The sequence below is a fragment of the Microcaecilia unicolor genome, chromosome 6 (assembly GCF_901765095.1).
Source record: "Microcaecilia unicolor chromosome 6, aMicUni1.1, whole genome shotgun sequence".
Classification (NCBI taxonomy): Eukaryota; Metazoa; Chordata; class Amphibia; order Gymnophiona; family Siphonopidae; genus Microcaecilia; species Microcaecilia unicolor.
This window is the reverse complement of record NC_044036.1, coordinates 242,588,722-242,608,036: the sequence shown is the minus strand read 5'-3', so window position 1 is coordinate 242,608,036 and position 19,315 is coordinate 242,588,722. Positions and strand designations below refer to the sequence as shown.

The 19,315-nt window shown below is 47.6% G+C and overlaps 1 protein-coding gene across 1 annotated transcript in view; it reads right to left on the bottom strand.

Annotated features, from left to right (window-relative positions):
• MAMDC4 (MAM domain containing 4) overlaps positions 1 to 19,315 on the bottom strand; it is a 510,080-nt gene that overhangs the window by 221,785 nt on the left and 268,980 nt on the right. The window contains exon 19 of the mRNA XM_030206971.1: positions 15,069 to 15,199. Within this exon, the coding sequence (XP_030062831.1) occupies positions 15,069 to 15,199 (131 nt within the window). The remainder of the gene's footprint in view (positions 1 to 15,068; positions 15,200 to 19,315) is intronic.

Here is a 19,315-nt window from a genome sequence, read left to right as displayed (position 1 = left end):
TCGCCTGCCCTCCCTCCCTCTTCCAACCAACGAAAAGCCACCAGGCCGCCCGCCCTCCCTCCCTCTTCCAACCAATGAAAAGCCACCAGGCTGCCCGCCCGCTCTCCCTCCCAGCACCTCTCAGCACCAGTGCTCGCCCTCCTCCTCTGAAATTGAAAAGGTGTCGGCTGCTGCAGCGAAACGCGTGGTCTTCACTTGGCACGCCTTCGGTCTTCGCTTGTGTCTCTCAAGCTCTGGTCCCGCCCTCATAGGCACAAGCGAAGACTGAAGGCGTGCCGAGCGAAGACCACGCGTTTTGCTGCAGCTGCTGACGCCTTTTCAATTTCAGAGGAGGAGGGCGAGCGCTGGTGCTGAGAGGTGCTGGGAGGAAGGACGGGCGGCTTGGTGGCTTTTCGTTGGTTGGAAGAGGGAGGGAGGGAGGGAGGGCGGGCGGCCTGGTGGCTTTTCGTTGGTTGGAAGAGGGAGGGAGGGAGGGCGGGCAGCCTGGTGCCTCGTTGGTTGGAAGAGGGAGGGAGGCAGGCAGGCCTGGTGCTGGGTGGGAGGGAGGGAGGCTTGGTGCCACTGGGTGCTGGGTGGGAGGGAGGCCTGATGCTGGGTGCTACTGGGTGGTGCTGGGAGGGAAGCAGGCAGGCCTGGTGCTGGGAGGGAGGCAGGCCTGGTGCTGGGTGGGTGGGAGGGAGGGAGGCTTGGTGCTACTGGGTGGTGGGAGGGAGGCCTGATGCTGGGTGCTGGGTGGGTGGGAGGGAGGCCTGGTGCTGGGTGCTACTGGGTGGTGCTGGGAGGGAGGCAGGCAGGCCTGGTGCTGGGTGGGAGGCAGGCCTGGTGCTGGGTGGGTAGGAGGGAGGGAGGGAGGGAGGCTTGGTGCTACTGGGTGGTGGAAGGGAGGCCTGGTGCTGGGAGAGAGGCCTGATGCTGGGTGCTACTGGGTATTGGATGGGAGGCAGGCCTGGTGCTGGGTGCTACTGGGTGCTGAGTGGGAGGGCGGCCTTGTGCTGGGAGGGTGGGCGGGAGGGCAGGGGGGAGAGGAGGGTGGCTGGACATTTGTGGCTGGAGGGGAGAGGAGGGTTGCTGGACATGGATGGAGGGCAAGAAATGAAGAAGAAAGGAGGAAAGTAAAGAAATGGAAAGGAAGCCCTGGAAATGGAGTTAAGAGAGCAGCAGAATCAGAGACAACAAAGGTAGAAAAAATCATTTTATTTTCATTTTAGTGTTTGGAATATGTCCAGTTTGAGAATTTACATCTGCTGTCTTATTTTGTACTGGGTATACTGGAGTTGTAACAGCTTACAGAAATGATTTATAATGAAAAACAGTTGTGTTATTTTTTTTCCTATACTAGTATAATATTTTCAATGATGTCTGTTTATATGCACCATGGCTGGTGTAAGGGGTGTGGCTATCATACGGGTGGAGTCATAAGTGGTGACCCCGCCCATAAAGAGTACCGGCACTTTGCGATAAATAATTCGATTTTGGGTTGCTGTTTGGGCACTCGGTCTCTGAAAGGTTCGCCATCACTGATCTAGGCACTCACATATGTGCCTCTTGCACATGTAAATGTCTAGAATACTAGCACTTATTTATGTAAATGTACATTTATCCTCAAACGTGATAGTAGGACACCTAGTGCTAATCTGCAAATACCCACTTAACTTAGGGACCATTTTATTAAGATGCAGGAGGGCTAACGCGTGGGTAGCACACACCAAATTGGCACTACTGCCGGGCTAGTGCATGCAGCTGCTGGTAATTATGAGTTTGATATGTGTCAACTCCTGTGGTAGAAAATAATTTTCTATTTTCTACTGCGGGCAGCGTTCCTGGTGGTAATCAGCAGTTGGCGTGCGCTGCATGGTTAGTGTGTAGGCAACACATGAGCCCTTACTGCTAGATCAATGGGTGGTGGTAAGGGGTCAGGCCGTAAATAGGCACGCACTAGTTTTAATTTCAGTAAACGCTCATTTCCCGGCCCATTAAAAAAAGACGTGGTAAAAATGGCCCAGGGCATGCCCAAAACAAGTGTCCACACTACCACAGGTCACTTTTTACTGCGGCTTAGTAAAGGGACCCCTTACATACATCTTTCCTTTGTCTTTCCTTCCCTCCATCCTTTTTTTTTACTTTAATTTAAAAAAAAAATTTTTAACTTTTAATTTTAATTTTTTTTTAACTTTAATTTTCGTCCCCCTTCTCTTCCACTGCTAACTGCAGGCTTTGTTCCTTTTCCCTCGCGGCACCTTATGCCTGGAATAGACTTCCTGAGCCTATACGTCTAGCTCCATCTCTACCTGTTTTCAAATCTATGCTGAAAACCCACCTTTTCACCACTGCTTTTGGCTCCTAGCCAATACTCAAATGCCTCCCCTTTTTCCTTCTCACCCAGTACTTCCCTCGCCCTTAATTGTCTTGTCTGTCTGTACTATATTAGATTGTAAGCTCTATTGAGCAGGGACTGTCTCTCTGTGTCAGGTGTTCAGCTCTGCGTGCGTCTGGTAGCGCTATACAAATGTTAATAATAATAATAATACTGAAAAAAAATTTTCATACTATAAAACAAGAACATCAATGAACCCATCAACACAAGTTATCCACAGCGGCTCTCTATGGAGTCCTTGCTTACAACATTCCAGATCAGGCCCACAGAACCCAATATTAATAATAAGAACAATACCCATAACCTGTACTCATACCAACAACCCCTCCATATTACTTTAAACAATCTCTTTGTGTCTTAACAACCCAATTGCCCCAACTCATGTCCCCTCCACCCCAGCCTCCCCTCCCCCTTGCCCCCAGCCTCCCCTCCCCTTCCCCCTTATTAACCTGCTCACCCCCACAAAAAAAAGGGTAAGTACCTATAATTTCTGTAGCCCTGCCTTTATATGAGCCCACTCCCCTTTACTGACAGGCTCTCTCTCATTCCCCCCTCCCCCCCCGATGCACTGTTTATCCCTCGCACTCCCTCCCTACAGTCCCTATAATTAGTGTCTCTATCCCTCTCTCCCCCTCCAATGTGCTTTAGATCACCCATCGCTGCCGGTAGCGGCACGCCAACCTTATTACAGCTTGCTTCGGGGCTTCTCGGCCTGACGGCATGACGTGCCCCGCCTCCTCTGACCAGCCTTCCTGCTTCCGCGATGGCTGGATGCATCATAAGGAAGGCTGGTCAGAGGAGGCGGGGCACATCATGCCGTCAGGCCGAGAAGCCCCGAAGCAAGCTGTAATAAGGTTGGCGTGCCTCCCCAGCCACAGCAGGATGGATCAGCTGTTTCTATAGAAATGCTAAATAGAATTAGTAGTAGTTCTCCTGCGAATCCTGCTGCTCTGGGGGGTTTACATAGCAGCAGCTGCAGCAGGGGTGTAGCCAGGCAGCCAATTTTGGGTGGGTCTGAGTACAAGATGGGTGGGCATGGAATTCATGCCCTCCTCCCATCCTTAGCCCCCCTCTGCTCTGCTCTTCATCCCTTCCTCCACCTGCAAGCCCACAATATTAAATACCTGAGCAGGAGGGGATCTACAAACCCCGCCAGCTGAAGATTTCCTCCTGCTCAGACAGTCAGCACTCTTCCAAACAAGCCAGCAGCACTTTCCTTGAGCTGATGTCATGGCCAGCAGGCTGTTCATGCATGAAAACTAAGCATGTGAAGAGGGGATGGTGTTGGTTTCAGCTCGAGGCAAGTACTGCCAGCTGCCGTTTGAAAGAGCACTGGCTGCCTGAGAAGGAGGAAATCTTCAGCTAACGGGGTTTGGGGACCTCTGCAAACCATAGCAAGAGTGCACAATTTTGGGTGGACCAGAGTCCAAATAGGGCGGGCCCTGGCCCACCCAGGCCCACCCATGGCTACGCCACTGAGCTGCAGTGAAAGCTGTCTCTAGCCTTGTGTATAACCAGTTGTAATTTGATTATCTTACTGCTGGAAGAGCAGAGCAGGGGGGTTGGCTGGAGGTGTCCTGGATTGCCAGGGAGATATTTAACTAGGATCATGAATTCCTGCACATGAGCAGTTCACACCAAAGAGACTTGCACTGACCCCTGAAATTTTAAAAGTGCTAAAAATAAGTTTTAAAAGTATTTGCATTAAATCTAATTGCAGAATTTAGGTGCTAGGAAGTGGGATTGGTATGCTATGTACTCAAATTTGCTCAAGCCATATGCAAATTAGTCCATTTTTGGGAGGTTCTCATTTGCATATTTATGGGCAAAAATTGTTGGAAATGTTTACAGCCTTAATGTTAGGGCATGGCTCTGATCAAAAATGTGAACTTTGATCCAAAAACGAAGGGTTTAGCTAGTGTTTTTGACTAAAAATTCCCATTAGAGTGTCTGTATGTTAATCTGCATTCAAATAGAGCTCTCTGATTGGATGAGCAGCTCCTGTTAGAAAATCTGCCTGGGAACAGAGAGGAGAGGAGAGAATCAATGGGTGGGTGGGTGTGGATGGCTGGAGTGGGGGCAGGGGAGAGGAGAGAATCAATGGGTGGTTATGGATGGCTGGAGGGGGGGCAGGGGAGCGAGGACAAGAAATGAAGAAGAAAGGCAGAAAGTAAAGAAATAAATGGAAAGGAAGCCCTGGAAACGGAGTTAAGAGGACAGATAGCAGCAGAATCGGATATTGGGCCAGCATGATCAGAAAAACAAAGTCACCAGACAACAAAGGTAGGAAAGATAATTTTATTTTCATTATAGTGTTTGGAATATGTCCACTTTGAGAATCAGGTGCTCAACATTAAATGTTTATATTTATTTGCTTATTTTGCCTTCCCCATTCCACCTAAATACCTCTCGCCTTCGACGCCTTCATGGCCACACCTCTCTTACTCTCCTCCGCTCTCATTACTCCTTCTCTTACTCTCAGCCGGTGACATCAATCCCAATCCTGGCCCTCCTCACCAACTATTATCTCAACTCTACAGATCTCACCGCGACCTCTCTAACCTCATCTCTATTCCTCTACTCCCCTCTTCTTCTCTGCCCTTCTCTTGCGCCCTATGGAATGCCCGCTCTATCTGTAACAAACTCCCCTATATCCAGAACCTCTTTATCTCGCGTCACCTCCATCTGCTCGCCATAACAGAAACCTGGCTCTGCCCTGATGACTCTGCTTCAGTCGCAGCCCTCTGCCATGGCAGTTATCTTTTTTCACATACTCCTCGCCCTGCTGGTCGCGGGGACGGTGTTGGACTACTTCTCTCTTCCTCCTCCAGATTTCAACCCCTTCTTCCACCTCAATCTCACTGATTTTCCTCCTTTGAAGTCTATCCGCCTTTTCTCTCCTCTGCCTCTTCGAATAGCGGTTATTTATTGTCCCCCTGATAAGTCCCTTTCATCCTTTCTCAGTGACTTTGATGCCTGGCTTGCCTTCTTCCATGATCCTTCCTCACCCTCTCTCATCCTTGGTGACTTTAATATTCCTGCTAATGATCCTTCCAACTCTTATTTCCTTGTCATCAAGCAGATGAAGCCATTACGTATGGATCCCTTTGAACCGCTTCGGCGTGCTTCAGAGAAAGATTTGACACTGAAGCATAGGCGCCCCGTATAAGAGGCTTGGGGAGGCTAAGCCTCCCCAGCCCAATCGTGGACTTCCTTTGGCTGCTGCCTTCACAAACGCAGCGGCAGCACTTTCGCCAGATAGCTCTCCCTCCGCCTCCTTCCTTCCCACTCTCGCGAGTCGCCGGCTTCCCGATCGGCAGCCCACCCTCCTCCTCCCTTACACCCCCCTCCGCGCGTGTGCTTTAACCTTTTACTTCCCAGCGACGTCAATCAAGAAAAAAGCACTACAGGCTCGCCTCCGGCTCCAGCTTCTCCCTTCACACAGTGTCCCACCTTCTCCGATGATGCATTTCCTGTTTCAGCGAGGGCGGGACACTGTGTGAAGGGAGAAGCTGGAGGTGAGCCTGTAATGCCTTTTTCTTGATTGACGTCGCTGGTTTGTGGCTGTTGCCTTCACTACCTTCTCTTCTGCTGATACTGACAGTCTTCTGCTGGCTTCCACCTCAACCACACAGCTACAGAGCAACCCCCAAAGCCAGTTGTGCTCCCAGGGTTCTCTCTCTTGCTAGCCATCCTTCAAAAACATTGCAGCCATCAGAAGGACAGTAACTTTTTTTTCCCTCTTTTTTTTTTTAAACCTCAGATTACACAGGGATGAAAAGAAAGAGGCAGAGGGCTATTAAGGGGGTAAGAGAAGTTATTGATAGAGGTGTGAGAGGTTAGAAATGGGGAAGTAAAAGTGGGGTAGGAGTGTAGATAAGGGGTGTGATGTAAGTCAGGAACTGAAGGTGAGAGAGGATGAGTGATGAGGAAGAAACTGGTTGGTGAAGGGATGAGAGGCAGATGAATGTAGATGAGTCTAGGAAGAGGATGATCACAAAGAGTGGAAATGGGCAACTAAAAAGTAGCTGAAAGACAAGGGAATAGGAGGCTGACAAAGAATGAGAGACATGAAAATGGGAGGACTAGAGAGGTAAGTGGAGGGAGACTGAGGACTGGAGGAGAGCTAAAAACATAGATGAGAAACAAAGATCAGTGTCAGAGACAGATATAGGAGAGGAGAGAAAGGAAAAGAAAGGTAAAGAAAGGAGTTGGGCGTCATGAAGAAACAAAATGGAAATAAGATCTTGAAAAAGGACATGGTGAGAGAAAAAATATCAAATGGAAAGAAGACACTGCATAAAACAGAAGACACTAATAGAAAAACTAAATGCTCAGACAGCAAAGGTAGAAAACATTTTTTTATTCAGAATTTATTAATTGGAATATGTCAGCTTTTGGAAATGTGCATCTGTGATATTTTGCATGTAAGTTTCAATTTTTCTAGTATTGCTGCATGCTGAGTCCGACTTCTTGAGGTAACTTTCCAGTTCAGTATTTTGCCTTCATATCTGTTGTGTCGTGTATTTCATGTGTGATCAAGGTGCAGTATTCTGCTAGCGAGTAGTATTTGCAGCTCTTTTTTTTTTTGTTTCACTAGGTTGTTTCACTAGGTGTTTTAGAGCCCGGTGTAATTACAGTGCTGCCTTTCCATGCATAAGGTTGTAGCTCGTCCTGTCCTTGGAATTAGTGCTGTTATGGTTTGGTAAGGTTATGAGTGTGTTTTTGCACAAGTTTGTGTATAGTGTTTTGCGGTGGAGAGATTGTGTATTGGCCTGTGTGTGGCACCAAAACATCAGAAAGGGTTTTAGAGCCTAAATCATGACACACTACCTCTTGAAGGATCTACATATGGTCGTTAATAAAAGGAGCTCATTGTGAACACTATCCACCCTAAAAGGATGTTCAATGGCTCTACATGAGAATTGTGATATCATGATCCCTTGTTTCATATTGTTGACGGTCTACATTTTCCGTATGGGTGGTGTATTGGGGTCTGCCCAGTGTAATATTTATGGTACAGTAAGGTTCTGAGTGTGTTTTTGCACAATGTTGTGCATAGTGTTTTGCAGTCGAGCAATTGTGGTTAGTATATGCTTTGAGCAACCACTTTATTCTTTGACATATGATACATATCTAATATTTAAATTTAATAAAAGGTATTAATTGTAACTATTATTTTTACTTATTTTTTTTCTGTGTGTTGTCAGACAATTATGGAGGTAAGCTCCGCTCCCTAACCCCACCCCTAACCCCGCCCCCTTTAGCCTCTCCAAACAGTTGGGCCACCGACCGCCTATGCACTGAAGGCCGTCTTTCTAGTGGCCATTACCTCGGCGAGACGGGTGTCAGAGCTCCAGGCGCTGTCCTGTAGAGACCCTTTTCTGCAATTCTCAGAGTCAGGGGTCACGGTTCGGACCGTGCCTTCCTTCATGCCTAAGGTGGTTTCAGCGTTTCACCTAAACCAGCCTGTTTTTCTTCCCTCCTTTGTTGAGGAGGAGTTTCCAGATTCATTTGGGCAGTTGCACCTTTTGGATGTGCACAGGACTCTGTTGCAGTATCTGCGAATTACAAATTCTTTCAGGACCTCTGATCATCTTTTTGTGCTGTTTGCAGGTCCTCGCAGAGGGTCTTCAGCGTCAAAAGCCACTATTGCCCGTTGGCTCAAAGAAGCTATCTTTTTAGCATATCTGCTGTCTTGCCGGTCTCTGCCTGAAGCCTTTAAGGCACATTCCACAAGAGCGATTTCCTCTTCCTGGGCGGAAACTGAAGCACTATCTCTTCATGAGATTTGCAGTGCTGCAACATGGGCTTCTAAGCTCTCTTTCGCCCGACATTACAGGCTGGATGTGGCTGCCAGGAGGGATGCGCGTTTTGGAGCACAGGTGCTAGCGCGTGGTGTGGCTTGTTCCCACCCTATTTAGGGATTGCTTTGTTACATCCCATACGTAATGGCTTCATCTGCTTGATGACAAGGAAGGGAAAATTAGGTTCTTACCTTGGTAATTTTCTTTCCTTTAGTCATAGCAGATGAAGCCATGAGCCCTCCCTGTATGATTGTCTGTATTGCAGTGATTCTGATTTTAGGTGCTGTTCTTATTTCCTGAAGTTAGATTCCTTCCTTGGGGAGTCGGAAAACAGTCTTCAGGATTCTTGTTACAGTTATAGGAGGATGAGTTCATTCCCTCCAGTTCATGTTTTGGGAGGATGAGTTTATTCCCTCCAGGAGGATGCAAGTATTCCCTCCGTTTATACAAAGTGGAGTTTATTCCCTCCAGGAGGATGAGTTCATTCCCTCCTTTTGTGAGTTCGTGCCCTTGTTAAGGGGCCATCGTTCGCTGTGAGGAAAGTTCATGTTATTCCCATTGCGGTTTGCCATACTGCTTTGAAAGCTTCAAATACTGAAGAGGCAGTGGAGCTAGCTGACCATGAGGCACTGTGAAAAGTTGAGTGCTCTCTATCTCCCCCTGCTGGTTGATGGACACAACCACTCATCAAAATGGTCACTGTCTTGATCTTATCATCTCCTCCAACTGTTCACCCTCTAGTTTCCTTGCCTCTGATCTTCCCCTCTCTGATCACCATCTTATAACTTTCACACTTAAATCTCCTCCCTCCCAGTCCCGTCCTATCTTATCTAATTTATCTAGGAATCTTCACGATATTGACCCTTCATCTCTATTCTCCCATGTTTCAAACCTCCTCTCTACTGTGGCACCATCCACGTCTGTCAACAAGGCTGTTTCTTCTTACAACAATATTCTATCCTCTGCCTTAGACACACTTGCACCTTTGATGACCCGCCCTATAAGGCGTACAAAACCCCAACCTTGGCTGACTTCTAATATCTGCTACCTAAGTTCTTGTACCCGCTCCGCTGAACGCCTCTGGCGGAAATCTCGGGCCCTTGCTGATTTCTTACACTTTAAGTTCATGCTGACCTCCTTCCAATCTGCTCTTTTATGTGCCAAACAAGATTATTATATCCAACTGACCAACTCTCTTGGCTCTAACCCTCGACTTCTCTTCACCACACTGAACTCTCTCCTCAAGGTGCCCCCTCCCCCAACTCCTCCTTTATTATCTCCTCAGACCCTTGCTGAATTCTTTCACGACAAGGTTCAAAAGATAAACCTTGAATTCTCTACGTCGCCACCTCTCCCTCCACTAGTCCGTTCCCCTCTCTCTCCTTCCCCTCATTCCTTTTCCTCCTTTCCTGAAGTTACTATAGAGGAAACTACACATCCTTTCTTCCTCAAAATGTACCACCTGTTCCTCTGATCCCATTCCCACCCACCTTCTTAATGCCATCTCACCTGCTCTTATTCCTTTTATCTGTCACATTCTCAACCTCTCACTTTCCACTGCAACTATCCCTACTGCCTTTAAACATGCTGTGGTCACACCTCTCCTTAAGAAGCCTTCACTCGACCCTACTTGTCCCTCTAATTAACGACCCATCTCCCTCCTCCCTTTTCTCTCCAAATTACTTGAGCATGCTGTTCACCACCGCTGCCTTGATTTTCTCTCCTCACATGCTATTCTTGACCCACTACAATCTGGTTTTCGCCCTCTCCACTCAACCGAAACTGCGCTTACTAAAGTCTCCAATGACCTATTACTGGCTAAATCCAGAGGGCAATATTCCATCCTCATTCTTCTTGATCTTTCCACTGCTTTTGACACTGTCGATCACAGCATACTTCTCGATACCCTGTCCTCACTTGGATTCCAGGGCTCTGTCCTTTCCTGGTTCTCTTCCTACCTCTCCCTCCGCACCTTTAGTGTTCACTCTGGTAGATCCTCTTCTACTTCTATCCCTCTGCCTGTCGGCATACCTCAGGGTTCTGTTCTTGGTCCCCTCCTCTTTTCTATTTACACTTCTTCCCTTAGTTCATTAATCTCATCCCATGGCTTTTTCTACCACCTCTATGCTGATGACTCCCAAATCTACCTTTCTACCCCTTTCTACCTCACCTTGCATCCAAACCAAAGTTTCAGCGTGCTTGTCTGACATTGCTATCTGGATGTCTCAACCTGAAATTAAACATGACCAAAACCAAGCTTCTCATTTTCCCCCCAAACCCACCTCCCCACTCCCCCCGTTTTCTATTTCTGTTGATGGCTCTCTCATTCTCCCTGTCTCCTCAGCTCGAAACCTTGGGGTCATCTTGGACTCTTCTCTCTCCTTCTCTGATCATATCCAGCAGATTGCCAAGACCTGTCATTTCTTTCTTTACAACATCCGTAAAATCCGCCCCTTTCTTTCCGAGCATTCTACCAAAACCCTCATCCACACCCTTGTCACCTCTCGTTTAGACTACTGCAATCTGCTTCTTGTTGGCCTCCCACTTAGACACCTCTCCCCTCTCCAATCAGTTCAAAACTCTGCTGCCCGTCTCGTCTTCCGCCAGGGTTGCTTTACTCACACTACCCCTCTCCTTAAGTCGCTTCACTGGCTCCCTATCCGTTTTCGCATCCTGTTCAAACTTCTTCTACTAACCTATAAATGTACTCACTCTGCTGCTCCCCAGTATCTCTCCACACTTGTCCTTCCCTACACCCCTTCTCGTGCACTCCGCTCCATGGATAAATCCTTCTTATCTGTTCCCTTCTCCACTACTGCCAACTCCAGACTTTGCGCCTTCTGTCTCGCTGCACCCTACGCCTGGAATAAACTTCCTGAGCCAGGGGCATAGCTACGGGTGGGCCTGGATGGGCCCAGGCCCACCCAGTTTAGCCTCAGGCCCGCCCGCCCAGAAGCAGACCCTTACCGTGACCGTCTCCCATCCCTGTCGCAGCGCTTCATTTAATGTTGTCGGCACTGCTGTTACAGTTTCCCACCCCCGCGGCGGCGCTTTACACTTTACCTGACAGCAACGCTACAGATGCAGCGCTGACATCCGACGTCCTGCTCCGGGGCCTTCCGCATCCCGCCTCCGTAACAGGAAGTTACATCAGCGTGGAAGGCCCCGGAGCAGGACGTCAGACGTCAGCGCTGCATCTGTAGCGTTGCTGTCAGGTAAAGTGTAAAGCGCCGCCGCGGGGGTGGGAAACTGTAACAGCAGCGTCGACAACATTAAATGAAGCGCTGCGGCAGGGGTGGGAGAGGGTGAGGAAGTCAGTGGGGTGCTGCGTGCTGGCCCAGTAAGGGGAGGCAGGGAGGGGAGGGAACAGAAGGGTGCTGGACTTGCCAGGGGCAGAGGGTTGGAGGGAAGGGAGAGAGGTTTTGGGATTTGCAGAAGGGAGGTTGGAAGGAAGGGGAGAGGTTTTGGATTTGCAGAGGGGAGGTTGGAAGGAAGGAGAGAGGTTTTGGGATTTGCAGAGGGGAGGTTGGAAGGAAGGGGATAGGTTTTGGAATTTGCAGAGGGGAGGTTGGAGGGAAGGGAGAGAAGTTTAGGGATTTGCAGAGGGGAGGTTGGAAGGAAGGGGAGAGGTTTTGGGATTTGCAGAGGGGAGGTTGGAGGGAAGGGGAGAGGTTTTGGATTTGCAGATGGAAGGGAGAGGTTTTGGATATATAGGGGGGGGGGTGGAAGGAAGGGGAGAGGTGCTGGATATGCAGGGGGGGTGGAGGGAAAGGGGAGAAGTGCTGGATATGCAGAGGGTTGACGTGAAGGGGAGAGGTGCTGGACATGTATGGGGGCTGGATGAAAGGGAAAGAGGTGCTGAACATGTAGGGGGGCTGCATGAAAGGGAGAGAGATGCTAGATGTGTGTGTGGGGGGGGGGGGGGGGCTGAAGGAGAGGTGCTGGATATCCAGATGATGATATGCAGAGGGAAGGAAGAGAGATGCAGGGAGAAAGAGCCAGATGCATAAGTGGAAGGAAAGAGAGGAAGAGAAGCTGGTTGGGGGGTGGGATCAGAGAGGAGAGGGACACATTGGTGTGGAGGAGGGAGAAAGGGGACATAGGGAAGTATACAGATACAGAAGGGAGATGATGGGCATTAGGTGGTGAGAATGGGGACAGGGACACAAATGTGAGATGCTGTATGGGGATGGCACATGGGCACAGAGGGGTAATGCCTGACCACGGGGGGGGGGGGGGGGGGGGGGGGGGGGAACGGGGATATGGAATACAGATAAAATGCTGGACACTGGAGAGGGGGGTATATGGACACAGGGTGGGGAGAGATACCAGACAAGGGAGAGAATAGGAACGCAGAAGGGATATGCTGGGCATGGGGTGCATAGGTGCACAGAGGAATGATGATGGATGAGGGGATATGAACACAGGGGAGATACTGAACAAGGAAATATAGGAAAACAGAGATGGGAGATGGATGATGGACATGAAGAAAGAAGAAATGTCAAATAGGAGACCCTGGCAAGTGAGTTAAGAGAAGACAGAGGGAAGCAGAAACCAGAGACTGGGACCAATATGATTTGAGAAAAAATGACCAGACAACAAAAAGGTATAAAAAGTATTTTATTTTCAGTGTTGTGAATATAATATGTTGGATTTGGAATGTACATCTTGCCAAAGTTGATGGTAAACATGGCTGGGGTCCAGGACAGAAATCTAGGAAAGGACCCCAAAGTCCATTACCAGGCTGCGCCTTTAGCTTCCAGCATGCAGGCTTTCTCTGGCCAAGGAACCAAGCACAATTGCCCAAGTTGCATCCTCTAACACCATCCCTGGCATGTGCCATCTTTATATTTTGCACAGGAGCAAATGCCTTTCTTTCTTGTTTCTCTGGTGTTGTACTACATGCAAGGTCTAGTTTCTTGGTGTTTCCGTTTAATTTATATTTCTAGAGTTTGTGGTCACTTATTCTGTATTTGGCATTTGTGTCTTGTGTGTGACTGAGGTATTCTGTTAGCATGAAGTTTCCATGTAGCATTCTGTAGTAATTTGGCTTGTTCAGCTTTCCTGTTAAATATATTTGTATTTTAGGGCCCTACTATAATATTTAAGGCACTTCTTTTTCATAGGTAGGATCTTTGTTTTTGGAAGTTAGTGTTGGCATGGTAGATTTGCTCTAGGTTCTGAGTGATTTTTGTTTTATAGATTTTTTTTAAAGTTAATTTATGTCTGTAATTGAGATTACACTAGAAAACAAAATTTCTTTGTATGATGAGTTTTATGGAGAATTGTCCTTGCTGTGCTCTGTATCCATTGTTGGTGGAGGGCCAGGAGGTTCTTTGGATGCAGAATGTGTTTGGCTTCAATACCATATATGTGTTGGAGGACCATGGCTCAGTGGGGCTGAATAGTGTAGTCTATTGTACTTCCCTTAGCTCTCAATTGGCCTGCAGCCACTGAAGCCTGCACTGCAACCCTCATTGAAGTTATGGGGAGTGGGGTAGGGACAGAGCATGGGTGCATCAGGTTTGCTGTTTTTTTCTTTTTCAAAAAAGTTGGCAACTCTAGTGCCCACCCATCCAACCTGTTGGCCCACCCAAAAATTGCCTTCTGGCTACGCCACTGTCCTGAGCTCCTACGTCTTGCCCCATCCTTGGCCACCTTTAAATCTAGACTGAAAGCCCACTTCTTTAGCATTGCTTTTGACTCGTAACCACTCGCCTCCACCCACTCTCCTCTCCTCCTTCCTGTACACATTAATTGATTTGATTTGCTTACTTTATTTTTTGTCTATTAGATTGTAAGCTCTTTGAGCAGGGACTGTCTTTCTTCTATGTTTGTGCAGCGCTGCGTACGCCTTGTAGCGCTATAGAAATGCTAAATAGTAGTAGTAGTAATAGTAGTATGGCATTTTATCCCACATTAAACATGAATTAGGATTTTTTGTGGGTCTACATGAGAATTGTGATATTATGATCCTTGTTTCATATTGTTGACGGTCTGTATTTTCCGTATGGGTGGTATATTGGTGTATTAGGTTCTGCCCAGCAGTGGCGTTCTGACCTTAGCTGACACCCGGGGCGGATCGCCGATGCGCACCCCCCAGGTGCACGCCCCCCCCCAGGCCAACTGACACCTCTTCCCCCCCCCCCCCCCCCGGCCAAATGACACCCCCCCGGGTACATGCCGCTGGGGGGGGGGGGGGGGTGCCGCGGCACGCGCCTGTTGCCCTGTCTCCGAGAAAGTTCGCAATTCGCATGTGTTCACTGCTCCCTCTGAGTCTGCCCCGGAACAGGAAGTAACCTGTTCCGGGGCAGACTCAGAGGGAGCAGTGAACACATGCGAATTGTGAACTTTCTCGGACTGAGACAGGGCAACAGGCACGTGCCGCGGCACCTTCCCAGTGGCGTGCACCCGGGGCGGACCGCCCCCACCGCCCCCCCCCCCCCCTTGGTATGCCACTGCTGCCCAGTGTAATATTTATGGTACAGTAAGGTTCTGAGTGTGTTTTTGCACAAAGTTGTGCATAGTGTTTTGTAGTTGAGCGATTGTGGTTAGTATATGCTTTGAGCAACCACTTTATTCTTTGACATATGATACATATCTAATATCTAAATTTAATAAAAGGTATTAATTGTGACTTTTATTTTTATTTATTTATTTTTTCTGTGTGTTATCAGACAATTATGGATTTAAGCTCCACCCCTGGCCCCACCCCTAACCCTACCTCCTTTAGCCTCCCCAAAAAGTTGGGCCACCGACCGCCTATGCATGGGTCCCATAACTTCCCTGAGCATGATTAGTTAATCAGATATATGCATGGGTGGCTGCCAGAAAAACCTGATGTGCCCTTTGTTGGAGGCTGATATTACTGGCAGTATCTGCCCTACCTGATATTTTTTCCCATCTTGAGGTTCGAGTGTATGGAATCCATGGTGCCACACGTTGCCATGGGACCCTGTCTCAGTCCACAGCAGGCTCTCATTCCCTCCATCATACCTTATTTTTAGAATCAGCGTGCCTGTGGAACAATGAAAAAAGGTTGTGGTCACAATAAGAACCTCTAGTCGCTGGGTTATACATAGAACTAACACCTTATGGAGTTCCAGTACCAGCTCCCTTAAATGGCCATAGTTAATTCAGAGTACTACTCTTGTGCTGTGGTGTTTCAGTCCCCTCTTAGCTAGCCAAAACTAGCACCCTGTTGGCTACAGAATTGGCAACAGAATTAAATTTAAGATTCTTATTATAATCCATTGGGCAGCAACACTGGCTGGGCTAATAATTTGGCAGCCTGGCTCACTCCCTATACCTGTCAAAGGCTCTATACTCATCTCAAAGTAATCTCTTATCACTTCCTTTTCTATCTAGTGTATGCCTGGAAGGGCGCAGTAAGTAAGGGTTTTCTTATCTTATCCATTTTTATGTAATATACTGCTATCTTATCTCACAACTGATGTTTCCCTTCCCAGGTCAAAGGCAGGCTTAAATACCTGGCCAGTACATCAGGCATCCAGTGACTAAGCACCATGAACAGAATCAGCTGTGACGTGGATTCTTTAGGGTCTTCATCTAGTCCCTCTTTCTCCTTCTCTTATCTTTATCCCCAAATTCTATATATCGTGCCTTAATTTCCATGTGGAAATTAAGCGTTGTGACACTTGTGAAGGGTTAGGTAGATTCAGGAACTGGAACTCTGGATTGGGGCGCTGGAAAGGCCGGCGTGAGTGGGAACAATGGAGGGACTACCAATCCCAGCATCCTCAGGAAGGATCACCTGAGCCCTCTAGAAAGGCTAACCAGCGCTGCAATGCCCCTGACTCCCAGAGGAGGCCACTAGACTCCCTTAGAGAAGGTGAACCAGACTACAACTCCCAGGTTCCCATCGGGGAGGAGGAGGCTTTTGAGCAGGCTCATGATAAAGATTGGGAGCAGCTGGGGAGAAGGGAGAGACAGATAGAGCCTATGGAATGGATGCTTGAGGAGGTGATTACCGAGGCCAAAGAGGTTGGTGAAGGAATGCAGATAGAGTCCATGGATATTTCTGCCTTAGTCCAGGTGGAAAAGGGGCAATCTCAGGGCCTGTGAGCAACCTTGATGAACCAGTTAATTCAATTCATTGAGAGAAAAGCCCAGAGAAGTATCTGAGCGGGTTCCCTGGGGAAGTAGTTTCCACCTGGCCCTGGGCTCCAGCATTACCCTTGGTGAGGATACCAGGAGTTAATGGCTGGTATAAATGGGAGGGGGTCCCTTTTCCTCAGGTTGCTCTGAGGTGAGGGTTTCCTAGGGTGAGTGTGAAGCGCGCAGTAGAACCTTTTGCTGAATGAACTTTGGGGAACTTTTGGGTGAAAGAACTTTGGGGCTTTTTGCTGAAAGGACTTTGGGGAACCTTTTTCCTGGGGAAAGTGCTGGAACTTTTGCCAAGGATTAGTGGACTTGATGAAGCTCGGGGAGGGAAGGATTTGGACTGTGGGACTCAGGGCTGGGTTAATACCTGTGGGAAAAGAGCTTGTTTTTTGTTTTCCTTTTTGTTGCTGAGTTGAAGCTACAAGAGTGCTGGAGCTATGTACTGAGCCTGGGGAGGCATGTAGCCCCAGGGAAGAGACTATTCCTAATTAAATACAGGAAATTTCTGACTGGTTTGATAGTGTTTGAACTGCCAAGTATCCAGAGTTACCTAGTAAACCTGGTGTGGAGTTGTGCCCAGTTTGAAGCACAGTCAAGCGGCGTGGGAAGTGTTTACAGTGTATTCTATAAAAATGCTGTAACTTATTGGTAAACTAGCTAATTAGCGCTGTTGGATGTTAACAAGCAATTATCAGCACTAATTGACATTAATTACGATTTACGTGCACAACTCGCTAAGTGTATTCTATAATGTGGTGTATCTGAATTCCAATACACAAGGAAGTGGGAACGGAGGAAGGATAGACGAATCTCAGGAACAATGAAGTTAAAAGTTTATTGCTATGGTATGTGTAAAAACACTACAGAAATTCCAAGTCACACAGTTGAAAAGGGGGCATGGTTATAGACATGGAATAGGCATTCCTAAAATCTAGTATAGAATATATCTGCTCTGCACCTAATATAGCTGTCTGGATTTATGTCAAGTAAAACATTGCCTAAATGGACATGACCAAATTTGGTCGTGTGCTGAGGCACTTGGCGTTATTCTATATACCGCAAGGAAATTTAAGCCTATTCTATAAAATTTAGACATAGTTTAGAGAATACACTTAGGTGTATTTTTTTACTGCACAGATTTTTCAGGCACCATACATAGAATCTACCTCTATTGCGTATTTTTTTTATTTGCCTCTTATACACTGCTTTGATGTACCAGGGAAATGTTCCTTACTCAGGTTGGGGAATGACCTGACTGAGGAGGTGCCAGATTGAGTTGTGCACACTGAGTGAGGTGGTATCAGTACCATACCGAGCTGTGTATACTCAGCAAGGGGGTGCCGGTGCCAGACTTAGCTGTGCATTCAGCGAAGAGGTACCAGTGCCAGACTAAACTTTGCATACTCAGCGAAGGGGTACCAGTGCCAGACTAAGAAGTGCACAATCAGTGAGGTGGTCTCAGTACCAGACTGAGCTGTGTACATTCAGTGAGGTGGTGGTATCAGTACCATACTGTGCTGTGTACATTCAGCAAGGGGGTACCACGGCAGACTGAACTGTGTACACTCAACAAGGGGGTACCAGTGCCAGACTGAGCTGTGCACACTCAGTGAGGGGGTGTCAGTGCCAGACTTAGCTATGCATACAGCGAGGTGGTACCAGTGCCAGACTGAACTCTACATATTCAGCAAGGGGGTACCAATGCCAGACTGAGATGTGCACACTCAGTGATATGATATGAGTACCAGACTGAGCTGTGGACACTCAGCAAGAGGATACCAGTGCCAGAATGAGCTCTGCAAACTCAGCTGCTTTGTACGCTGTTTTGATGCTGTATCAAAAACTGGTTTAAGTGAACTTTGGTGACTTAAGTGTATTCTATATCACCTGCTTGTGAATAATTGTAAAGCAGCTATTTAAAATAGTAAACAGCCTACTGGAAACCCCACAACAGAACCAGCCTTCCCAGTCACAACTAACTAGCAATGATTTTGCCACTTATTTTTCCAATAAAATTAAAGGTCTCCATCAGGACCTACCAGCTAATAAAGAAAACACTTATCTTCCCCGCCATGCACAGCCATCTGGGACTCATTAAACCAGGTCACAGATGCTCTTGAAAATATCCTGAAAGGCCTATGGCCCACAACCTGCCCTCTTGATCCCTGCACAGCAAAGATTGTAAAAGATTGTAAAACAAGCGCAGACAGGCCTCATTGAAGGGGCCACTAAAATTGTTAACTTCTCTCCTATGGAAGGACAGCTGCCAACAACACTAAAAAGAGCTATGGTGCTCCCCCTAATGAAATAGAGATCACTGGACCAGAATAAGCTCAAAAACTAGCGACCAGTCTCTAACATTCCTTTCCTGGCAAAACGTATAGAATGAACAGTCTGTAGTCAACTCAACGACTGGCTAATTGAAAGTAATTGACTAGACCCAAGACAATCTGGCTTCAGACCTGGGTACGGAACAGATACAGTTCTTGTGTCCCTTCTTGATGATTTACACAGAAACCGTGACAGGGGATCTGCCTCAATGTTAATGTTGCTCGATTTCTTGGCAGCCTTCGACACCGTGGCTCATAATATCATGCTTACAAGACTGGCAGAAACTACTACTACTACTACTATTTAGCATTTCTATAGCGCTACAAGGCGTACGCAGCGCTGCACAAACATAGAAGAAAGACAGTCCCTGCTCAAAGAGCTTACAATCTAATGATTGTATCAGTGGCACAGTGGCACAGTATTTACAAGTATCAGTGGCACAGTATTTACAAGTATCAGTGACACAGTATTTACTTGATTCAAATCCTATCTGTCAGATTGACAACAATCAGTTCTGTTCAGCAACAGCACATCATCTCCTTGGGCACTGGACAGTGGGATACCACAGGAATCCATACTGTCTTCCATTTTATTTAATATCTACCTCAAGCCTCTGGCTGAGCTGCTTCAGTCAATGGACAGAAAATTCTTCATCTATGCTGATGAGTGCAACTACTCA